We start from the raw sequence: 26280 nt of genomic DNA, 5'->3' as shown, positions 1-26280 counted from the left end.
AACAGGGTACAAGACTAACGAAGAAGTAAAAGAAGACAGTTTATTACTAGCACCTGTGCACCAAATGACACTATCCAATTTAGCTAACACACTCAATCTAACAAATATACCAAAATCAAATAGGTCTTAGCTCCTTTACAGGATTCTAAAAGTGGAACTCATTTTGAATACAAAAGCAGAATGATCTAAGTTGTGCCGACAGTGTGCTCACATCCAAAGTTCCCACGTCAGTTTTACAATGTTACAGCCAGCAGGTTACTTACCCGACATGGTATTCCTTGTCAGCCCACAACCTCAAATCTCGCGACAGCTTTCTCCAACGACGGCACACTTTCCATACCACGTCCACTAGCTCAGTGAAAGACAAGTGAGAGAAGATCTTTATCAGTATCTCCTCAGGCAAGTCGTCAATGCTCATACGCCACACTGCAGCGCCTTCTCCCACGTGGCACAGTCCACTGTGCTCAGACACTGAAGCCATTTCACTGTCGAGCCTGCAGTCGGACTACGGTGAGGTGGAAGGCGCCAGGGGAGGTGACGAGCTGTCGAGTGGACGTCTGTCAGATATGCTTGCAGACACTGCAAAAAAACATAAACAGCATTACAAACCCGCACTCACACGGATTTCAGCTACTTCCCACTGTGTTAATGGAACAAATAACAGCAACGACATGCCAACATTATTTGACAACTGTCGCTGAAATCATTTCTTATGGCTGAAACTATTTCAGGACAAGTTAATAGTGTGATATTGAGCCAACAGACCACTCACATCATTGATGTGATAGAGATATGTGCCTTAAGGAATAACTGACAGCTGACATAATAAAAAACAGAAACACTGCAATATAAATTCCGATGATGTCACAGGATCTCCATTGGCACTGAGAGTCAGGAATGCTGTTCTTTTTAATGCCATCCGATGTAGGTGTACCGTAGGTCTGTAGAAAAGCGTAGCGTTCCAAAAGATTGGAAAAGGGCACAGGTCATCCCCGTTTTCAAGAAGGGACGTCGAACAGATGTGCAGAACTATAGACCTATATCTCTAACATCCATCAGTTGTAGAATTTTGGAACAGGTATTATGTTCGAGTATAATGACTTTTCTGGAGACTAGAAATCTACTCTGTAGGAATCAGCACGCGTTTCAAAAAAGACGATTGTGTGAAACCCAGCTCGCGCTTTTCTCCACGAGACTCAGAGGGCCATAGACACGGGTTCACAGGTAGATGCCGTGTTTCTTGACTTCCTCAAGGCGTTCGATACAGTTCCCCACAGTCAAAGTAAGGGCATATGGACTATCAGACCAATTGTCTGATTGGATTGAAGAGTTCCTAGATAACAGAACGCAGCATGTCATTCTCAATGGTGAGAAGTCTTCCGAAGTAAGAGTGATTTCAGGTGTGCCGCAGGGGAGTGTCGTAGCACCGTTGCTATTCACAACATACATAAATGACCTTGTGGATGACATCGGAAGTTCACTGAGGCTTTTTGCGGATGATGCTGTGGTGTATCGAGAGGTTGTAACAAAGGAAAATTGTACTGAAATGCAGGAGGATCTGCAATGAATTGACACATGGTGCAGGGAATGGCAACTGAATCTCAATGTAGACAAGTGTAATGTGCTGCGAATACATAGGAAGAAATATCCTTTATCATTTAGATACAATATAGCAGGTCGGCAAATGGAAGCAGTTAATTCCATAAATTTTCTGGGAATAGGCATTAGCAGTGATCTAAAATGGAATGATCATATAAAATTGATCGTTGGTAAAGCAGATGCCAGACTGACATTCACATGAAGAATTCTAAGGAAATGCAGTCCGAAAACAAAGGAAGTAGGTTACAGTAAACTTGTTTGTCCACTGCTTGAATATTGCTCAACATTGTGGGATCCGAACCAGATAGGGTTGATAGAAGAGAGAGAGAAGATCCAACAGAAAGCAGCACACCTCGTTACAGGATCATTTAGTGATTGCGGAAACGTTACGGAGATGATGGATAAACTCCAGTGGAAGACTCTGCAAGAGAGACGCTCAGTAGCTCGGTACGGGTTTTTGTCGAAGTTTCGAGAACATACCTTCATCGAGGAGTCAAGCAGTACATTGCTCCCCCCAACGTATATCTCGCGAAGAGACCGTGAGGAGAAAATGAGAGAGATTAGAGCCCACACAGAGGCATACCGACAATCTTTCTTTCCGCGAATACGGGACTGGAATAGAAGGGAGAACCGATAGAGGTGCTCAAGGTACCCTCCGCCACACACCGTCAGGTGGCTTGCGGAGTATGGGTGTAGATGTAGATGTACTGAAAATCTGAAAATATAGCCACTGTAAGAAAATAGTGTCTTCACCAGCGACATAAATTTAACTCTGGAATACACAATACAGTAGCCTATACAAAGAGAAAGCCATCACATTCATTGGCTTTGCCAACACACAATCAGACTATCATCTTCCAATCTAACTTAGGGCTCACGTTACACTACTGGTCAGTCTGTCACTACAAATTTCATACCTAGACCTAGAAAAAGTCTTTGATTGTGTGAATGTTGACATCCTATTAGACAAGCTACGGAACATGGGCATTAGAGGCGCTGCTTATGACCTAATAAAGTGTTATGTGAGCATTAGAAAACAGTTTGTTCTGCTTAAAACGGAAAGTGGTGTCTACAAGTCAGAGATCGCTTGCATAAAATATGGCGTGCCCCAGGGCTTGGTGTTGGGCCCCCTTCTGTTCTTTATCTATGTAAATGATATTAAATACTGTACTATAAATTCAAAAATTGTTTTGTATGCCGATGACACGTCCATTGTGTGTAAAAAGGAGTTGTGTATGAACTAGAGGCCAAGTGTAATAATGTGACAAAAGAAATTGTTCAGTTTTTTAATGAAAGCCACTTAAATGTAAGCACCAGTAAAACATGTTTGATGGAGTTTAACAAAAGTAGTTTGAATAATGAAATTAAATTATACATTGTCAACGAATTGGTAAAGAAAGAGTCTAGTGCAAAATTCCTTGGTGTAACAATCCAAAGCAACCTGAAATGGGACACACATATTGACTCCCTAACAACTAAGTTGTCAAAAAATATATTTGCAATCAGTACTATTAACAAGTTCTGTAGAGACACTGTAGTCCTACGGACTGCATACCGTGCTCTTTTCTCCTCTCACTTGAACTACAGTATTGAAATTTGGGGGGCAACAACCAAACTCATTCTTCAAAAAAGGGGTGTGAGAATAATCTGTGGAGCAAAATATAGGAAATCTTGTCGCAACTTGTTTCCAAAAACTGAGGTGTTAAGTGTTGTAAACACATACATTCTAAAAGCCATATTGCTTCTGAAAAGACTGCACCCGAACACTTATTCAGATTTTGACCAGTACAATACTAGAAATAAAGTTTTTACATTGGCACCCACAGAACAGCACTTTATGAAAAGGGGCCTCAGTACGCAGGTATAAAATTGGCTAATGCACTGCCTAGTGCAGTCGTGGCTCTTCCTACAGTTAAATTGAAACACCAGCTTAAGAAACTTTTAGTAAAACACCCTTTCTACACATTAGAAGAGTACCATACTTACTTACACGAAGAACAACAAATGCTTCGCGAAATTATGTGAATAGAAATCAGTAAACATCTTATTGTAATTTTGTTGTAAATTAATGACGTATTCAGAAGAATGTGTCTTGTGTATTGTACAAATACTTCAATCATTACTGTTTCTTTGTACGTGTGCAGTGTACCATTCGATGTTGAATAAAGCTATTATTATTTCTTTCCTTTCTCAGATGTTATACATGGTTAAAAATGGAAAGTGACACGGACCTCGATCAAGCGTGACTTCCTTTTAACTGTACGGTATATGTTACATTGCATTTAGGAACGTTCGGGTAATTGAACATCAATAATTACAGATTTCTGTAGTTCTATATATAAGTTTGGATGCAGCTGTATTGCGTTGATGTACTAGTGGATATTGTGTGGTATGACTCCTGTAGTTGATGTATAATTGGTATAATGTCAACTTTATCCTGATGCCACACGTCCTTGACTTCCTCAGCCAGTTGGATCTAATTTTCAATTTTTTCTCCTGTTTTCTTCTGTATATTTGTTGTATTGGGTATGGATATTTCGATTAGTTGTGTTAATTTCTTCTTTTTATTGGTGAGTATGATGTCAGGTTTGTCGTGTGGTGTTGTTTTATCTGTTATAATGGTTCTGTTCCAGTATAATTTGTATTCATCATTCTCCAGTACATTTTGTGGTGCATACTTGTATGTGGGAACGTGTTGTTTTATAAGTTTATGTTGTAAGGCAAGCTGTTGATGTATTATTTTTGCTACATTGCCATGTCTTCTAGGGTATTCTGTATTTGCTAGCATTGTACATCCACTTGTGATGTGATCTACTGTTTCTATTTGTTGTTTGCAAAGTCTGCATTTATCTGTTGTGGTATTGGGATCTTTAATATATGCTTGCTGTAATATCTGGTGTTTATTGTTTGACCCTGTATTGCAATCATGAATCCTTCCATCTCACTGTATATATTGCCTTTTCTTAGTCAAGTGTTGGATGCGTCTTGATCAATGTGTGGCTGTGTTAGATGATACAGGTGCTTGCCATATAGTGTTTTCTTTTTCCAATTTACTTTCTTTGTATCTGTTGATGTTATGTGATCTAAAGGATTGTAGAAGTGGTTATGAAATTGCAAAGGTGTAGCTGATGTATTTATATGAGTGATTGCTTTGTGTATGTTTCTAGTTTCTGCTCGTTCTATAAAGAATTTTCTTAAATTGTCTACCTGTCCATAATGTAGGTTTATTATGTCGATAAATCCCCTTCCTCCTTTCGTTCTGCTTAATGTGAATCTTTCTGTTGCTGAATGTATGTGATGTATTCTATATTTGTGGCATTGTGATCGTGTAAGTGTATTGAGTGCTTCTAGGTCTGTGTTACTCCATTTCACTACTGCAAATGAGTAGGTAGATATTGGTATAGCATAAGTATTTATAGCTTTTGTCTTGTTTCTTGCTGTCAATTCTGTTTTCAGTATTTTTGTTAGTCTTTGTCTATATTTTTCTTTTAGTTCTTCTTTAATATTTGTATTATCTATTCCTATTTTTTGCCTGTATCTTAGATATTTATAGGCATCTGTTTTTTCCCTCACTTCTATGCAGTCACTGTGGTTATCCAATAAGTAATCTTCTTGTTTAGTGTGTTTTCCTTTGACTATGCTATTTTTCTTACATTTATCTGTTCCGAAAGCCATATTTATATCATTGCTGAATACTTCTGTTATCTTTAGTAATTGGTTGAGTTGTTGATTTGTTGCTGCCAGTAGTTTTAGATCATCCATGTATAGCAAATGTATGATTTTGTGTTGGTATGTTCTAGTAATATTATATCCATAATTTGTATTATTTAGCATGTTGGATAGTGGGTTCAGAGCAAGGCAGAACCAGAAAGGACTTAATGCGTTTGCTTGATATATTCCACGCTTAATCTGCCTTGGCTGTGATGTGATATTATTATTATTATTATTATTATTATTATTATTATATTACTTAACAGAAACAGAATTTTCTGGCGAGACATTCGACAGGTTCGCTAACTCGGACGAACAATCGGCTTCCGACATAACCCAGACCTCCGCTACATTACAGCACAGTTCGTCACGGCAACCCCGTCCATGAGATCATTGCTGCCAACGGATTGTCACCTCCACTGTTCCTACAACACTTACGAGTCAAACGATTACGACCACTGACCACCGCGACATCCGTTGCTGCCTGGTGGCGTTGTGGGCATACGATGTGGTAACAAAAGTATACAAGTGGGGCAGACACGTAGAGAAGATACGGGTTGCAAATGGGGAAAGCCATTCAGATAAGTGACTCTGATAAAGGGTAGATTACTACTACGCAGTGCCTGTGAAAGAGTATCTCGAAAATGGATAAGCTGATCAAATGTTTACACGCCACTGTCTCGAGCATCTACAGAAAGAGGTAGAAGGACAGTGAAACTAGCACTAGGCACTAAACGGTTGGACATCCACTACTCATCAGAGAACGTGGGCAGGATAGGTGGTGAGCTGTGGCGTCTCGGCCAAACGAGCACAATGTCGGTGCACACACGAGTGTTTCATCGTGCATTATCGATCACGATGTTACGCAGCAGACCATCCGTACGTGTTCGCACTTTAACCCGACAACATTGTCAATTACACTTCTGGCCATTAAAATTGCTACACCAAGAAGAAATACATATGATAAACTGGTATTCATTGGACAAATATATTATACTAGAACTGAGATGTGATTACATTTTCACGCAATTTCGGTGCATAGATCCTGAGAAATCAATACCCAGAAGAACCACTTCTGGCCGTAATAACGACCTTGATACGCCTGGGCATTGAGTGAAACACAGCTGGAATAGCGTGTACAGGTACAGGTGCCCATGCAGCTTCAACACGATACAGTTCAGTTCATTAAGAGTAGTGACTGGCATATTGTGATGAGCCACTTGCTCGGCCACCATTGACCACACGTTTTCAATAGGTGAGAGATCTGGAGAATGTGCAGGCCAGGGCAGCAGTTGAACATTTTTTGTATCCAGAAAGGCCCATACAGGACCTGCTACATTCGGTCGTGCATTATCCTGCTGAAATGTAGGGTTTCGCAGGGATCGAATGGAGGGTAGAGCCACGGGTCGTAACACATCTGAAATGTAACGCCCACTGTTCAAAGTGCCGTCAATCCGAACAAGAGGTGACCGAGACGTGTAACCAATGGCACCCCATACCATCACGCCGGGTGATACACCAGTATGGCGATGACGAATACACGCTTCCAATGTGCGTTCACCGCAATGTCGCCAAACACGGATGCGACCATCATGATGCTGTAAACAGAACCTGGATCCATCCGAAAAAATGACGTTTAGCCATTCGTGCACCCAGGTTCGTCGTCGAGTACACCATCGCAGGCGCTCCTGTCTGTGATGCAACGTCAAGGGTAACTGCAGCCACGGTCTCCGAGCTGATAGTCCATACTGCTGCAAACGTCGTGGAACTGTTCGTGCATATGGTTGTTGTCCTCCAAACTTCCCCAACTGTTGACTCAGGGATCGAGACGTGGCTGCATGATCCGTTACAGCCATGCGGATAAGATGCCTGTCATCTCGACTGCTAGTGATACGAGGCCGTTGGGATCTATCACGGCGTTCTGTATTACCCTCCTGAACCCACCGATTCCTTATTCTGCTAACAGTGATCGGATCTCGACCAATGCGAGCAGCAATGTCGTGATACGATAAACCACAATCGCGATAGGCTACAATCCGACCTTTATCAAAGTCGGAAACGTGGTGGTACGCATTTCTCCTCCTTACTCGAGGCATCACAACAACGTTTCACCAGGCAACGCCGGTCAACTGCTGTTTGTGTATGAGAAATTGGTTGGAAACTTTCTTCATGCCAGCTCGTTGTAGGTGTCGCCACCGGCGCCAACCTTGTGTGAATGCTCTGCAAAGCTCATCATTTGCATATCACAGCATCTTCTTCCTGTCGGTTAAATTTCGCGTCTGTAGCACGTCATCTTCGTGGTGTAGCTATTTTAATGGTCAGTAGTGCACATGTGCAGTGGCCGCGGGACCGTCGGGGTTCGACTGACGATCGATGAAACGTGTCAGCTCTTCGGGTGAATCACATTTTTGGTAAACAACGGTTATGTCCACAAATGCCGCCATCGAGGTGAACGGCGGCTCAGAATGTGCAGCGCACCACGGACGCGGGCTGGTAGGACCAGCGTTATGCTCTGGGAGACATTCTCCCGCATTTGCTCAGCACCTGTGGCAGTAATCAAAGGCACTCTGACAAATGCAAACCACCTGCATCCCTTCACGCTAGATGTCTTCCCCAATGGCGGTGTTATCTTTCTGCAGTATAGTTGTCCGCATCTCGGAGCCAGAACCGTGGAACAGGAATTTGAGGAGCATTATAGCTCACATTAATGTCTCGCTGACCAAATTCGCGTGATGGAAATCCTACGTGTTTTTGTCACTATTAGGCACCACCACCGCGCACACAAATCTGCAGCCCATTATTTGTGCGAATCACGTGACCTGTGCATGAACATCTACAGCCACAAACCTACCAATAAGCTGTCGGACCCTGGCACGCAGAATCAGTGATGTACTGCATTCCACAGACAGACAAAGCAGGTGGTCATAATGTTTTGGCTCTACAGCTGCTAAGAGCTCGCCTCAGCTGCTTCGCGCATCTACCGGGTGATCAAAAAGTCTATAATAAATTTGAAACTGAATAAATCACGGAATAATGTAGATAGGGAGGTACAAATTGACACACATGCTTGGAATGCCATGGGGTTTTATTAGAACCAAAAAAATACAAAAGTTCAAAAAATTTCCGACAGATGGCGCTTCATCTGATCAGAATAGCAATAATTAGCATAACAAAATAAGACAAAGCAAAGATGATGTTCTTTATAGGAAATGGTCAATATGTTCACCATCATTCCTCAACAATAGCTGTAGTCGAGGAATAAAGTTGTTCAAAAAATGGCTCTGAGCACTATGGGACTCAACTGCTGAGGTCATTAGTCCCCTAGAACTTAGAACTAGTTAAACCTAACTAACCTAAGGACATCACAAACATCCATGCCCGAGGCAGGATTCGAACCTGCGACCGTAGCGGTCTTGCGGTTCCAGACTGCAGCGCCTTTAACCGCACGGCCACTTCGGCCGGCAATAAAGTTGTGAACAGCACTGTAAAGCATGTCTGGATTTATGGTGAGGCATTGGCGTCAGATGTTGTCTTTCAGCATCCCTAGAGATGTCGGTCGACCACGACACACTTGCGACTTCGGGTAACCCCAAAGCCAATAATCGCACGGACTGAGGTCTGGGGACCTGGGAGGCCAAGCATGACGAAAGTGGCGGCTGAGCACACGATCATCACCAAACCACGCGCGCAAGAGATCTTTCACGCGTCTAGCAATATGGGGTGGAGCGCCATCCTGTATAAACATCGTACGTTCTTCAGGTGTTTATCAGCCAGGCTGGGGATGTTGCGATTCTGTAACATATCGGCGTACCTCTCACCCGTCACGGTAGCAGTTACAAAACCAGAATCACGCATATCCTCGAAGAAAAAAAGCCCGATAATGTTAGATGTGGTAAATCCAACCCATACCGTGACTTTCTCGTCGTGCAGTGGAGTTTCCACGACAGTTCTAGGATTTTCGGTAGCCCAAATTCTGCAGTTGTGGGCATTGACAGACCCTCGGAGCGTGAAATGAGCTTCGTCGGTCCACAACACGTTACTCAACCAATCATGTCCATTATAATTATCCGGGATGTTATGCCGTGGTCGGTTGATGAATTCTGTGTCGATTCCCAACGTTTCGTCTCCGACTGCGGGAGACATCTTCAAGGGGGTCCGTAGCTGGCCGGCCGGTGTGGCCGTGCGGTTCTAGGCGCTTCAGTCTGGAACCCCGTGACCGCTACGGTCGCAGGTTCGAATCCTGCCTCGGGCTTGGATGTGTGTGATGTCCTTAGGTTAGTTAGGTTTAAGTAGTTCTAAGTTCTAGGGGACTGATGACCACAGATGTTAAGTCCCACAGTGCTCAGAGCCATCTGAACCATTTTTGGTCCATAGCTCGATGGAAGGTCCAACACACCCGCTGGCTCGCTACTGACTGCCGCTAAATTCCGTGTCCGCGCGCTCCCGCGCCGCGGCGTGACGTCACGTGTTTTGGAAACGTCAGTGCAATTGGCCGCTGTCCGTCGCCGTTGCCATCACCCAGTAGTGGACGGGTGGTACACATCTTCCTCAACACCGGCATCCATATACCGTTTAATTTCACGCCCTCCTCCTTTCGGTTGAAATTATTTGGGTGTTTAGCGATTTCGATTGCCTCCCTGTAGAGCCTTTCGTAATACCCGCTTGTGGCCGCTAGTACTTGCGTCTCCTCTAAACGAATAATTATACTGGACATGATATTTCCGGCCGTGAAAGTCTACATTTTAGTAACTCAACCAATCGTCATCTTCCGGCATCTTTTGAAACGCCCACACCGCAAATGCCCTCCGCTTCGCCAGGTAACAGGTGCCCGTTCGAATCCCCTTCCTATGGCGATAGGATCGTAACGCTGAACTAGCACATTCCCCGTTCTGATAATACAGCTTCACTAAAAGTGCCTTTTCAGGTAACGTCAACATGCTGCGACTGCTGGCGCATCAGATTCTCAGACTCTCATTACAGCTCCTTTTATACACGATTGTCATGCGCAGTCACTGACGTTTCGCTGTCCAGCGCCATCTGTCGGACATTTTGTGAACTTCGTTTTTTTTTTTTTTGTTCTAATGAAACCCCATGTCATTCCAAGCATGTGTGTCAATTTTTACCTCTCTATCTACATTATTCCGTGGTTGATTAAGTTTCAAATTTATACCGACTTTTTGATCACCCGGTACTTCGAGCAGTCACTTAACGCGTTCCCTATAGGCTACCTCTCCCCGCCAACGACGCCACACCCCTGTAGCCGATTATTGTCTCACCTGCACCTGTTGGCACTCTACAACTGAAAGCTGCCAACAGTGCTGTCAGCTATTGGGGATACTTTGGTGACTCTACCACAGTAAACGTACTAATCTGAGCCACCACCCACACGAAATGAACAACACGAGGTACACAGGTAAAGAGCTACTATCGGAACTGAAGCTGTGAAGGCAAGTCGCGAGTCACGCTCGGATAGCTCAGCAAGCACAACACCTGCTCGAAGAAAGTGGAGGTCCCAGGTTGCAGTCACGACTTGATCCACAGTTTAGATCTGCCAGGAAATATCGGTGACAACATATTATAAACAACAACTAGAATTGAAACATGCAAACAAAACACCCTAGGCACCATTTACGTAAGGTATGACACCGCACTTCACTTCAAACATTATGGAATTCGTGATGGGACAATCTACTGGTTTTAACCACCACTTTGCCAGTCGGCCGCGCTGGATTAGCCGATCGGTCGAAGGCGCTGCAGTCATGGACTGTGCAGCTGGTCCCGGTGGAGATTCGGGTCCTCCCTCGGGCATGGGTGTGTGTGTGTTTGTCCTTAGGATAATTTAGCTTAAGTAGTGTGTAAGCTTGGGGACTGATGACCTTAGCAGTTGAGTCCCATAAGATTTCACACACATTTGAATATTTTACCCGTCGATTTTTTCTTTCGGTCGGTTTTTTCAGTCGAGTGCAAGACCAGAATGTCGCGGCTAAGGCCCCCGCAAACGATCAAATGTGTTTGACAAAATCGTTATCTGACTACGGATTTGCCAAGCAAGCCCGTATCGGATTTTGAGGCATTGTAGCACAACACGCCGAAAAGACAATGACGTCTCTCGGATTGGCCTTCAATGCGCTGCAGCGCTGAAACCGCACATTTGCGCGATGAGCAAGTAAATCCATCAGTACGGCACAACAGCATCGCAAAGCGTGGCGTCTAGATTGCCTGGACGATGTGGCTTTGTTGACGCAATCTGAGCACAGGACACGTGATCCAGTTGGCCAATTACAGCGAGCACAGAAGACGTGAACCGACCAGGCAATGGCAAAGTGACTGTTTCGTCTCGCCCGCACACACAAATTAATACACATACAGCAGCTACAGAAATAACTAGAGCTGTGGCTTCTTATATAATTTTGGTTCCGCTTTTTTCCGTCATGTGATTAGCCTGGGACGCAAGAAGACATGTTAAACGGTCACCAACGAAGCAATCACATTGCTACTCTTGTATGTAGAAATCTTTTTCATCCCGAATATACAGGGTGCGTCAAAAAAATGTATAAGACGACATGTGAAACGGTCACCAATGAAGCAATCACATTGCTACTCTTGTATGTAGAAATCTTTCCCATCCCGAATATACAGGGTGCGTCAACAAAATGTATACACACTTTGAACTGTTATAGTGAATTTATTTCCCGTTCTACAAGGTTTAATATATTTGAGAAAGTAATGTTATGTTTCTTCAACAGGTGGCAGCAGTGGCAAGGAACTACCTGCAACATGGCGGACGTGCGTTTGAGCTTCGAAGCGCGGAAGCAGATAATTAAGTGGTACTGGAAGTTTGAGAATGTAGCTGCGGTTCGAAGACAGTGGAGAAGTGACTATGGTACAGAACCACCTCCAAGGTTAACAATTACACGTCTACGAGAGAAATTCGAAATTCGTGGAACAGTGTGTGATGTGCATAAAGGTCGATCAGGGCGACCTCGTACAGCTACAAGTGATGATTCCCCACAACTGCGGTCTCGCAACTGTTTCAGCGTTCATCTCAAAAATCTTCGAGGCAAGCGGCACGTGAGAGTAATGTAAGTGCTGGTAATGTGCAACGCATTCTGAAGAAAGGCAAGTTTCGTGTGTACATTCCGAGGCTGCTGCAACAGCTAAGTGACGACGATCCAGATAGAAGGTTAGAATTTTGTGATGGGTTCAGGAGATGGTGAGACGTGAACCGGGATTTATGGGTAGCATAATTTGGTCGGATGAAGTCCAATACAAACTCAATGGAGCTGTCAATAGCCACAGTTGTGTGTACTGGGCTGAAGATAATCGTCACATTACAGTTGAAAAGGCTGTGAATTTGCCTGGTGTAAATGTGTGGTGTGGTTTGTCTGCAAGGGGACTCATTGGGCCTTTCCACTTTGAAGGTACTGTTACTGGAGAAACGTACCTAACAATGCTAGCTGACTCCAATTTCCATGCCATTGGTGCATTATACGGTAATGATGAGTTTTATTTCCAACAAGATGGCGCCCCGCCGCACTATCATAGGGACGTACGAGCATACCTGGATCACGATGTGCCAGGCCAGTGGATAGGACGCAGGGGACCAATCCAGTTTCCTGCACGCTCTCCACACCTCACGCCGCTGGATTCCTTCTTACGGGACACAGTAAAAGATGAGGTGTACAAACGTAAACCAAGTAACCTGGACACACTTTGGAATGAGATTCAGGCGGTGTGCGCAGAAATCTCTTTGGACACTTTGGTACAATGTACGGAGTCAGTGGTGACTCGTACTCAGAAATGTATTGATGCTGAAGGCCACTAGTTTGAACATTAATCACATTTGCAAAAGTACATTTATTTTTCCAATTGGACTTTAAGTTTTCAGAAATTTAACATTGTAGGCCGGGAAATAAATTTTCTATGACGCTTCAAAGTGTGTATACAGTTTTTTGACGCACCCTGTATAATGATTTTGATTTCGCGATTCCCGAGGGTGTGTCACGGCTTGGACATAATAACAGAACTTAATCCTAGAACATTAAAGGGGGACGGTGACGAGGGGGGGGGGGGGGGGGGGGTGGGACACATGACACTGACATTACTAAAACGTTCAAATGTGTGTGAAATCTTATGGGGCTTAACTGCTAAGGTCATCAGTCCCTAAGCTTACACACTGCTTAACCTAAATTATCCTAAGGACAAACACACACACACCCATGCCCGAGGGAGGACTCGGACCTCCGCCGGGACCAGCCGAACAGTCCATGACTGTAGCGCCTTAGACTGCTCGACGGACATTACTACTAACCATCTTAAATTTTACTATTCTTATTTTATTCGAAGGAACTCATAATTTATAGTTTACGCACTAATTAATTACAATTATAAGGTCTCCATCGGTTTGCTACATACAAAATGTCCTGTTTTACACCGTATACTGACGATCATACTGCTAAGAGTGTTGACGGGAACCACGTTGGTGCCAACTGCAACCGTCAATTCTAGGAGGGTTCAGTGATCTTGGGTTACATTACTGGCAGTGAAGCTGTGACTTTTGTATTTTTTGTTGTTACACGTACTTGGCTGTTCTACGAATAGGTCGCGATTTGCAGGGGCGCGATTAAGCTCTTTTTGGCTGTATTTTCCGAATTTCTCGCGATTTCCTGTACTATTGTTAAGCCGGGGCATATGATCACAGCTTGAATCGGCAGCAAAAATCTGGCTTTGGTGACAGACTGATCTGTAGCGTGTAGCCAGAGGTCTACGTACAGTTGGAATACAACAGTCTGGTTGTGACTTGGCGCAGCGAAATTTCGAAAAAGGACTCACCAATGGCCGTGAAATCTCAGGAAACTGTCGGTGGAATTCAGGGAGGGCCGAGCTAAAAAACGCTTCCTTGAGCCCACTGAATTTCTGATGAAGTAAGAGTGGTTCAGAATAATAAAAGGAAAGATCCTCTCTGGAACGACGATCGTTAGTGACTGCTTCAGTTAATACAACACTCTAGTCGGCACTGTAGGTTTTCAGCAGGTCAGAGTGAACCATAGTCTGAACCTTACAGATACGTAAGAGCGTTCCGTCCACACACAGAACGTGGAGAGAATGAAGTGGGACTCCAGAGGTGCCATTCCACAAAACGACAGAGAGACCAAATATTTCCAGGGTTACCTAGCTGAGGGTATGTTCTGTCGAGTACATAACCAAAAATAAATATTACATCACTTTTTTGTTGAAGCGGGTACAATTTACCCTTCCAGCGGAATTAAGATACAGGAAGTCTTTTGAAGAATGTTGCAAGCACAAGTCGCGACTACAACTCACTGCCTTTTTGGGGAAACCGACGCCTTCAGTTTCCTCGACATTACAGGTATGTTACAGCAGCATTTTGCTAGGTACTGTACGTTTTGTACAGTACACTGGACTATCCACTTTATTTGTGTTTCAGTTTTAACAATTTTTTTCGTCGATTGTGTGTACGCGCGTTGAGAATGAGATGATATGATTGGCTGATTACATAACGTGTAATGTACTCTCATTCTATGTTCTGATTGGTTGAAGCTATGACGTGTCCTCTGCCCAGACTGTAGAACAAAAGCACACCGTACAGCGCAATCTCACTTTCACATTTTCCGAAGTTATAGTCCCGCATAGACCAGATAGGTAGTGCTGTATTTGGTGGATTTCGTATTTATACATGCTTATCACGCAAATATGCGGTTTCGGTGCTACAGTGCGTTATAGATATATCCAAGATAGTCCTGTTTTTCTAGGTTTGTTGAGCTACAGTGCCTGAAAGTGCGATACCGACAGACGAGGTGTGTTCAAAAAGTAAGGCGACTTTATATTTTTATGAAAAAACACTTATTTATTCATCAGTATTCATGCTGTCCCCTTCAGAGTAATCCCCTTTGATACAATACACTTGTGGCAGCGCTTCTTCCAATCCTCGAAGCACTTCTCATAAGAACTTTGTGGTACAGCCTTGAGTACTTCCAGCAGTGCAATTTTTATTTCCTCAATCGTTGAAAATCTTCGTCCTTTTATAGGTCTCTTCAGTTTTGGGAACAGGAAAAAGGTCGCAGGGAACCAAATCCGGTGAATATCGTGGCTGAGGAATGACTGTCGTGTTGTTTTTGGCCAAAAAATCTCCCAGAAGCAACGATGAATGAACAGGTGCACTATCGTGGTGCAAAAGCGGTGAATTGTTTTTCGTCAGTTCCGGACGTCAAGGTAATACCCATTGACCGTGCGACCTTGAGGCAAAAATTCACGATGCACTACGCCACTGTGATTGGAAAAAAAAAAACAGTGAGCAGCAGAACTTTGACATTTGACCGGATTTGGCGTGCTTTGTTCGGCCTTGCCTCTCCTGGATGCTTTTCCATTGGGACGACTTGGCTTTGGTTTCGACGTCACAACAGTAAACCCATGTTTCGTCACCAGGTACGACCCATTTCAGCAAATCAGGATCATCATTATCGCAAGTCAAGAGCTCCTGAACGATGCTCAAACGACGGTTTTTCTGAACAAAATTGAGAAGTTTCGAAACAAACTTCGTTAACACTTGTCTCATGCCCAAAATATCCAAAAAACAACTGCATGACACGAGCCGACCGATATGCCAACATCCTCAGCAGCTTGTCTTACGGTAATTCGACTATCTTCCAAAACAATTTTCTTCACAGCTTCGACGTTATCATCTGTTGTTGATGTGCTGAGGTGGCCAGAGCGAGGTTCGTCAGTGGCATCTCGGCCATCTTGGAAAAGCTTGTACCACTTGTAAACTTTTTTTTTCACTTAGAGCAGACTCACCGTATGCCACTGTCAACATCTGAAGTTTTTTAGACCACTTGATTCCATTTTTCATAAAAAAATTGATTATACAAATTCTCTGCTCCATTTTTTGTAATAATCGGAAATAGTCGAGCACACTAAAACACGTCTAACCTTTCTATCTGTCAAAAACAAACTTGAAACTGTGAACGTATGTTCGGGACGTGTGTACCAACATAACAAAACAAAAAGATCGATAACCGGATGTACGTTGTCCGCGCAATTTGAAAAGTCACCTTAATTTTTGAACAGCCCTCGTATAAAATTCTGCCATTTTGACAGTAATGAGAATAGCGATAAATGCAGACAAAGCCATCCTGGTATTGACGTTGGTGCTATGTTTGAAGAAAAAGAAGAAGAAGAAGAAGAAGAAGGAGAAAGAAAGAAAGAAGAAGAATGTCACTGGTCCAGGAAATGGCTTAAAATGAGAGATTTACACATCAAAATCAGCTAAACGGGCCTATTATTATCAGAACCCGATGACGAAATCAGCTTTCTTCGAATGGGCAATAAAACTCTCAAAAACTCGTTACGCGCAGCGTAAAAGAGGAAATTCGTGCGTCACATTCGCTCTTATCTAGCCACGCACGTGTCAAACAAGCCTATACACGTGCCAAGAAAGTTTGTCAATTTAACCTTAGTTTTGAAGCAGACGCTTTTTTGTGTATTCTGCATTTTGGCACTTGCGGGAATGGCTGAAAGTGCAGATACAGTATTTGTAACAGGACTCTGGAACAATGTTTAAAGAACGAGACCCTGGTACAGGGAATGGTTAAAAATGAGAGAGAAATACACACACACGAAAAGCCGTAAACGACAGTGACCCGTTAGTAACTTCGTCCTCACACTGAAAAAAAGAAAAAAAAAGCGCCAAGTATTGTACGCGCAAAATTATTCTCTTCTACTTTGTCCTCTGACGCGGAAGAACCGAAGGACTTCGATTTATTTTATGTCATGGCACTCACTCTTGTATGTTATACGTAAAACATCGGTTTTGTTCATAAACCCTTGCTACCTAGTATATGGCTGGGAAAGATGTGATACCTCTATCATTTTGATAATTGTCAGTGCTATTTTGTTTTTGTCCTCGATCGTATATTCCACAGTTGTGGAAACTCACAATACAGTGTGATAAATCGTAATAAAGCAATTTTCACTAAACATGCGCTGCGTATCATCGACACAACCAACGTCCGCCATCTTGTCAAATTTTCCGCACACACGTTAAGCACGATCTAAGCTTGACAAACATGCCAAGCTTCACCGAACACGGCGAAATATACGCATCAAAAACAGTTTTGCATCACCTAAGTACCGAGAGTTTTGGACCTGTACAGAAAATTGGAACAGAGATCAACATAAACAGCATTTCCGCCCTTTTTACTGCTCATGAAGAACACACATTGCGTGTTGTACCACCATACAGCGAGACCTTGGAGAGGTGGTCGTCTACATTGCTGTACACACCGGTACCTCAAATACCCAGTAGCACGTCCTATGGCATCTCGCGATTTCCTGTACTATTGTTAAGCCGGGGCATATGATCACAGCTTGAATCGGCAGCAAAAATCTGGCTTTGGTGACAGACTGATCTGTAGCGTGTAGCCAGAGGTCTACGTACAGTTGGAATACAACAGTCTGGTTGTGACTTGGCGCAGCGAAATATCTAAGATAAGTCGTGGGGTCAGTATTGCCTCACGTGTTCCAACATTTCTGCGGAATCCAAACTCATCTTCGCCGAGGTCTGTAAAGAATTCGCGTTAGTATTTTGCAGCTGTGACTTATTAAACTCATAGTTCTGTAATTTTGACATCTGTCAACACCTGCTTTCTTTGGGATTGGAATTATTATATTCTTCTTGAAGCCTGAGGGTATTTCGCTGGTCTCATACATGTTGCTCACCAGATGGTAGAGTTTTGTCAGGACTGTCTGTCCCAAGGCCGCTAGTAGTTCTAATGGAATGCTGTCTACTCCCACGGCCTTGTTTCGACTCGGGTCTTTCAGTGCTCTGTCAAACTCTTCATGCAGTATCGTATCTCCTATTTCATCTTCATCTACATCCTCTTCTATTTCCATAATATTGTCCTCAAGTACATCAACCTTGTATAGACCCTCTATATACCCCTTCCACCTTTCTGCTTTCCCTTCTTTGTTTAGAACTGGGTCATATGAGCTCTTGATATTTGTACAAGTGGTTCTCTTTTCTCCAAAGGTCTGTTTAATTTTCCTGTAGGCAGTATCTATCTTACCGCTAGTGAAATAAGCCTCTACATTTGTGCTCTAGCCATCCCTGCTTAACCATTTTGCACTTCCTTTGGATCTCATTTCTGAGACGTTTGTATTCCCTTTTGCCTGCTTCATTTACTGCATTTTTATATTGTCTCCTTTCATCAATTAAATTCAATATTTTTTTCTTAGTTTACATGTAAAAAGAAGTTACTTTGTTATGTTTTTGAACTTGCACTGCTACGAGTGTGAATCGTGATTCCTTCCTGTTCATGCTGACAAAGTATTACGAATTTATTTGTAAAAGTATAGACAGTGGTAACTGAAATGTGCTGCGGTGGCTATCCTGATCCGGGTCGGTTGATCAGATGGCCACGTTGTTCGTGCAACTTAAACTCGGGTGGTGTCCGTGAAGGGGGGGGGGGGGGGGGTACGACGGCGGCGCCTCCCGGGCGTCTCTCGTGACACATGCCGTGCAAATTTTCGTAATACATGCGTATAAGGTGGTGGTTGCTTCTGACGCTAATTGGTTGTGAGAGAAGTAAAGTGGTGCCAGAAAGTTACAGCGTTTTTAACTTTTCTGGCATGACGTCCTTCCCTTCATCTCATATTCGCAAATTTTGATTGGTAATTTTAATAACTGAAGACAGAGTTACGTTACCCGCCAAAGTCCTTTTTCGTGACATGCATTCGGCGTCTTTTTAATAGCAAACGGCAGTGCAGCGGTCGTCTCCGAGGACAGAGGCGTCGTGGTACCGATCCCATACTACGGGCCTGACATACACCGAAGCGGCAAACAAACTGACACAGGCGTGCGCATTCAAAGGGACACACAGACAACCAGAATACGGCGCTGCGGTCGGCAACGCCTATGGAAGACAACGACTGTCTGGCGCAGCTGTTGGATAGTTTACTGCTGCTACAATGGCAGGTTATCGAGATTTACGTGAGTTTGAACGTGGAATTATAGTCCACGCATGAGAGATGGGACACAGGATCTCCGAGGTAGCGATGAAGTGGGGATCTTCCCTTACGACCATTTCACGAGTATACCGTGAATATCAGGTATCCGGCAAAACATCAGGTCTCCCGACATCGCTGTGGCCAGAAAAAGATCCTACAAGAACGGGACCAACGACGACTGAAGAGAATCGCCCAACCTGACATAAGTGCGACCCTTCCGAAAATTGCTGCAGGTTTCAGTGCTGGGCCACGAACAAGTGGCAGCGTGCGAACCGTTCGACGAAACATCATCGATATGCGCTTTCGGAGCAGAAGTCCCACTCGTGTACCCTCGATGACTGCACGACACAAAGCTTTATGCGTCGCCTGGGCCCCTCAACGCCGACATTGGACTGTTGATGACCGGAAACGTGTTGCCTGCTGGGACGAGTCTCTTTTCAAATTGTATCGATCGGACAGATGTGTACGGGTATGGAAACAACCTCATGAATCCAACGACCCTGCACGCCAGCAGGGGACTGTTCAAGCTGCTGGAGACTCTGTAGTGGTGAGGGGCGTGTAGCTCTTGGAGTGATATGGGATCCCTGATACGCCTAGATACAGTTCTCGCAGGTGACAAGTACGTAAGCATCCTGTCTGATCACCTGCATCCATGGACGTGGGCAATTCCAGCGGGTCAATGCGACACCCCACACGTCCAGAATTGCTACAGAGTGGCTCCAGGAACACTCTTCTGAGTTTAAACACTACCGCCGCCCACCAAACTCCCCAGACATGAACATTATTGAGCATATCCGGGATGTCTGGCAACGTGCTGTCAGAAGAGAATCCATCTCGTCGCACTCCTACGGATTCATGGACAGCCGTGCACGGTTCGTGGTGTCCACTCCCTCCAGTTAGTCGAGTGCATCCCACGTCGTGCCGCGGCACTTCTGCGTCCTCGCGGGGGCCCCACACGATATTAGGCAGGTGTAAGTGCTTCAAAGACTGCAATGATGGAATTTAACATACGGAAACAAATAGAATTTGACATGAAATTATACATAGAAAATGATATTGTAAATAAGGAAAAATGGACAAAGTTCTTCGGAATTACAATCCAGGACAGCCTCAAACGGGACATGCATATCGATTCCTTAGCATGTAAGCTGTCGAAGAATGTGTTTCCTATAAATATGATTAGCAAATATTGTAACGGCATGTGTGTACTAAAAACTGCCTATCATGCCCTATTCTCATCAAATTTAAACCATGCTGTAGAAATATGGGGTGCAACAACTCAAGCCAACCTAAGCACATTATTAATACTACAGAATAAAGCTATCAGAATTATTTGTGGTGCCAAACCTCGAGAATCGTGTCGGAATCTGTTCCCAAAGTTAGGTGTGCTTACCATTATAGGTGTATACATATTGAAAGTTATACTGCTTGTGGAAACAATAAATCCAAATTTCAACTGTGACCTGCACCAGTACGATTCAAGGCTAAAGTTCAGATACCATGTAAATAGCCACAGAACAGCTTTATATGAAAAAAATGTACTTCATGCTGGGCTGAAGCTATCCAATGCCCAACCAAAAAGTCTCACAACCCTTCCCACTAACAAAAGATCAGCTAAAAAGAATTCTAATTGAAAACCATTTTCATTCCCTAGACAAGTATTATACCTGTATGAAAATTGCTTCATAAGTATGTCAAGCTCATAGTTTTAACTAACCTACAACTAATATAATGTTGATAACAACAATATTTGTAATATTGTGATTGTATACTACCAAATGTAAAATGCATCAAAACATAAAATTTGTTAATACAAACAAATCTTTAGTTTGTAATTTATAAACTGACGTATTCAGAAAATAATCTGTATGATGTCCTGACACTGTATGATTTCTACGGATTGTATCTGATTATTCAATGTTGAATAAATACTATTATTATTATTATTATTATTATTATTATGAGTCTGTGAAAAAAATTTGTTCTGCCTTAGACAAGTCTAGCAAAGTTGCAGGATTGTTCTGTGACCTCATAAAAGCATTTGATTGTGTAAACCATCAATGGCTCCTGTATAAAATGGAAAAATACGGAACTGGAGGTCATGTTTTAGAGTGGTTCAGGTTATACCTCACAAAGAAGAAACACAGAGTAGTTATATCATCAAGCAAGGGAAATTTCTTCTCTGAATGGATGATTATTTCACAAGGTGTTCCACAAGGCTGACTTTTGGTTCCAATTTTATTCTTACTGTACATAAATGACTTGCCACTAAACATAAATTCACACTCAGTTTTATTCACTGATGATACGGCTGCCCTCATCAAAACCAATCACTCACAACAAATTCCCTCAACAGCCACAAATCTATTAGACAGTGTAGAAAACTGGTTCTGACTAAATGTGTTAAAATCGCATATTGGAAAAAAACATTTACTACAGTTCAAAACTATAAACTCTAAGATAAATGAAATTCATATTACCTGCAGTAACCAAGTACTGAAAGAATCAGATTGTGTTAAATTTTTAGGAATCAAAATTTATCCTGGTCTTCATATATAGAAAGCAAATAAGATAAACAGCCTGACCTTTGCTATGAAGATTTTGTCATATTCAACTAGCATGGAGATAAGAAAAGTAGTTTATCACAGCTATTTTGAAGCTGTTATAAGGTATGGCATTATCTTTTGGGGTAATACAAGCAAAATCATTAGAATATTAAAATTACAAAAATCAATTGTTAGAAATATGTGTAATGCAAGACCAAAAAAATCTTGTCGCCCACTGTTAAGAAATCTAGTGGTATTAAGTGCCCTCTGTTTGCACATCTCTGAACTGATTATTTTTGTATACAGTAACCGTATGTTATTCGTAGACAACAATATTAAGCATCAATACAGCACTAGGAATAAGACAATGCTTCCTACTCACAGGTTAAAGTCATATGCACAAACCCCACAATAATAGGCATGAAAATCTACAACATGCTAAAAAAGAAACAAATAAATAGCATGGAGCTAGAGCAATTTAAATCAAAGCTGCACAAGTTATTAGCGGAAAAAATTTTATTACTCTGTAGAAGAATTTATGAACGATGATGTGGAAGTCTGAGCAAGGAAACATCACCTGTAAATTAAGCTTAGCAGTTTTGTGTCAAATAAATGATTGTAAAAATATGTCCACTATGCAAACACTGTTGTTATATATTACTTTGTAATTCATGTAAACTGGAGTGTTGATATATTGTTTTAGTAATACTGTATATACAAATTGTAATTGTAATGTAAATGTAATGTTGACGAGTCCCCAGTACATCAGATCTGTGATTTGACTTTGTATGTTACGGGATAATAAACATTCTGATTCTGAAGAACCTCTGACTGAGTCATTTAAAGAATGTTTGATTAGGAAACTTCTTATTGACAATTTTCGTCCATGAATACCATGTTCTCATATTTCCCACCAGAAATGTGCTACAGAAATAATAACATCCACAGATCTATGTAAATAATATCTGTAAGGTTTTGACTCAAAGTTAGTAAGCATCTATGCATTTACATTTTTACTGATGTTTGTTTATTGTATACATCTATATGCATTTTTATGTGAACACAATTTATGACACAGATAACACTGTAGTAAAGTAGTATTAAGACTCATTTATATGCCTGGTTGTAAGCACAGTTTTATAAGACCATGAGATGAACCGATTATGCTTGGCGAGACACAGGCTTGACACACATGGTTTTTGAGGAAGGTTTAATTTCGCGACCACGAATTTCGGGGTTTTGGCTTTCTCTTTTTTTTTTGGAGGGGGGGGGGGATCTCTCGTGCTTTGTTCTCTGCGGTCGTTTTCCATTTGTTGCGACTAGGAATTTCACATGTACTGTGCAACATGGAACGGTCGTGGTCTCATGTGTGTTGACAGTAATCTTGCACATATGAGCCACTCAGTAGGAATGTTAAACCAGACTGCTGTAGTATATAGCAGCATCATATTTCTATGCAGGCATGGTTTCAATGTAAACAAGTTTAATATTTATGTATTATGTAAATAGTTAGGTATTTAGTACGTCGCTTTCTGGTATTCAGGTAGCAGGGACTCAATTGTAAATAAGATGTAAATTTGCAAAAGCGACTGTTTACATGTGTCGCAAATAGTGTCACAAGGATAAGTGGACTATCAACAGAACATAGGACACTCAAGAGAGTGCGAAATGTGGACTTCGAAGTGTTTACATATAATTAGGAGAAAGAGATTATAAACAATGGCTAGGTCCAACTCACCGTTTGTTGACGATGTGTAGCAGCCGACGGGAGAGGAACCAACGTCTTCAGCCTCTTCTTGTGGCCTAATCCAATGAGTGATAAAACATTCACACACGCACAGAAAGCAATATAGTGTAGTGCACCATAGTGACATGCTACTTTTCAGGCACAAACTGTCACTAATTTCGCTAAAGACACAGTGCTGGGACGATGTGTTATCGACAACACATAAACAATGCAATCACACACGATGAGACTTTACGGTGCGATGAATAAAATGTGTTAGCAGAGACGTTTAATAAATGCATGCTTAAAAATAAGCGTATAAACGCACTAAATAAGAAACACTGTTGAGACACTTTTGTTGTGGTTATTCAAACCGGGAACGATTTTAAAACAGTATGACAAGCTTCAGTCGTGTGAACTGTTAACGCTCTAGTGAATAAACAGTGACAATTTACATTCATGCTAGAGGGATACTTATCACACAACACAACACGTGCTTATCCGAACCTTTTTCCCAGGACGCTACAGTGTGTAGTGACATATAAAGGACTAATTCTGCCGCGTTTTATGCATTTCATGAACGCAAGAAGCTTCGCGTGGATTGGCACTGCGTGCTTCTGCGCAGCAATGCAATGCAACTCGAATCACGTGCGCGGAATGTGCCTGCCCATATAGTTCCACCGGCCGGCAGCAGGGCGCGCGGCATGCGGCGAGTGATCGGGTGACGTCATCGCTACGAGATGGCGCTAGCTGCCACCTGTTGCTAGAGAGCCTGTACAGGGAGAGAGTGGCCAACCGGACGATACGGCGGCCATTTTTCTGCCAAACTCCGGGCGGAACTTTTGAATGGCCAGTAGTGGAGTACAAACTCACCGAATCAAAAGCACAAGACAATATGGCGAAATCATTCGTGAAATGCCTTTCTTTACAGCTATAATATACTCATAGTAGCCTACTACGTACAGCACAGGAAAATTTGATACAGTGACTGTAAAAATTATTCGTTACTTGCATTTATCTCCTTTAAAGTTCGTTTACTAGACATATTGCAATAAAAGTAACGTAAACAAAACAAAAATAGTGTATAGCATTTGTTTTGTATCGGAAGTGCATAACGCTAAAGATTTAACGTACCTGTATTACGTCAGATGAATGAAAGTCGTAAGTAGTTGAAACTTCCTGGCAGATTAAAACTGTGTGCCGGAGCGAGACTCCAACGCGGGACCTTTGCCTTCCGCGGGCAAGCGCTCTACCAACTGAACTACCCAAGCACTTGCCCGCGAAAGGCAAAGGTCCCGAGTTCGAGTCTCGGTCCGGCACACAGTTTTAATCTGCCAGGAAGTTTCATATTAGCGCACACTCCGCTGCACAGTGAAAATCTCTTTCTCGTAAGCAGTTGTTTACTTGTTACATGCAAAAAGTGTGAGACGTATTAGTACTTCTTGTCACGTCTTCAAACTTTTTGCATATCACAAGTAAACAACTGCTTACGACTTTACTGAACACCTCTCGTAGATAACAAACGAAAAAGATTACAAAAATCAGGTAATGTTAAATGTAGGCTACTGTAATAACGACCAAATATAACAAGAAAACTACCGTATCCCTTCTATCCCACAGTAAGTAGGCCTATTAAAAACTGTCTTCAAGAGTACCTACAATTATTTACTACGAAAAGTGTTTGAGCAACCACGACAGCCGCGGAAAACGTGCTTACAACTTGCCTGCGTCCATGATGACTGGGTGTTGTGTGCTGTCCTTAGGTTAGTTAGGTGTAAGTAGTTCTAAGTTCTAGGGGACTGATGACCTCAGATGTTAAGTCCCATAGTGCTCAGAGGCAGTGCCTTGCCTGCGTCAACAGTCAGGCAATAATAATACTGAAACCAAAATAATGCCTATTGTTCTGATTCGGAACGAAATAAAGTTTGACGCTATAAAGTCGAATGAGCGTGGCACAGCAATTACAGGAACTTCCCGTTTCCAGCAAGGACTGTCAGATATTGGCTTCAGAAAAGCTTGTGATGCTACCAGTGTGCACGAACTGTTAAAGAAATAAAAGCTTACAAATGCAGTGAATTGTAATAGGCCTATCTGTTTTGCGTGACTAAAAGTACTTAAAAAAACTGCCCACTGCTTTCGTCTTTCTTCATTGCGTGGAAATGCTAACACGCGAAATCCACCTTCGCCTCTATTGGAACAACCAAATGCAGCACAACCTGGCATCGTTTACGAACGTCTGCAGAACGAATTACAGATGTCAAAAACAATACTGTGCAATTGCTAACGTGTTTACTTCAAACATGTAGGCCTACCGACTTCATCACAAAACGCTTCATTATTTCAACTCGTATTTTAGATCCCAAACGCTAATTATGTACTAAAAACGACATACAACTAAATCGAACATGCGTGCACACCGCATAACAAGTCTCTCAATAATTCAGATTCCTTTTAACCGTTTCCAAAAGTCCTCTGAACTTCAATTCAGCTCACAAGCACGGCGAACATAGGAAGCGCGAGAGACGTTTGGCAGAAAAATGGCGCCAAACCTAATCAACCAGTCACGGCCAACTTCACCCGTGGCCACTCCCTCTCTGTATGCAGGCAGGCGCCCTACCTCACATCACACCAGCCGCTGCTGGCCGACGCTCTTCGCTTGTCTGCCCAGTTGAA

At 42.7% G+C, this 26280-nt stretch overlaps 1 protein-coding gene across 7 annotated transcripts in view; it reads right to left on the bottom strand.

Moving 5' to 3' along the window:
* Positions 1-24230, bottom strand: part of LOC124622521 — a 105379-nt gene extending 81149 nt beyond the window's left edge. For 6 of the 7 annotated variants that reach the window (XM_047148251.1, XM_047148246.1, XM_047148252.1 and 3 more), the window contains exons 1-2: positions 23620-24230; positions 264-579 (exon numbers count right to left, since the gene is read on the bottom strand). In XM_047148251.1, the coding sequence (XP_047004207.1) occupies positions 264-481 (218 nt within the window). In that variant the 5' untranslated portion in view covers positions 482-579; positions 23620-24230. Of the gene's footprint in view, positions 1-263; positions 580-23619 lie in introns of those variants that run through there. The other variant, XM_047148248.1, reaches the window with a different exon arrangement.
* Positions 24231-26280: the final 2050 nt, after the last annotated feature.

The sequence above is a fragment of the Schistocerca americana genome, chromosome 7 (genome assembly GCF_021461395.2).
Source record: "Schistocerca americana isolate TAMUIC-IGC-003095 chromosome 7, iqSchAmer2.1, whole genome shotgun sequence".
NCBI classification, from domain to species: Eukaryota; Metazoa; Arthropoda; class Insecta; order Orthoptera; family Acrididae; genus Schistocerca; species Schistocerca americana.
Note: the sequence above shows the minus strand (reverse complement) of the source record. Positions and strands in the feature narration are given on the sequence as shown.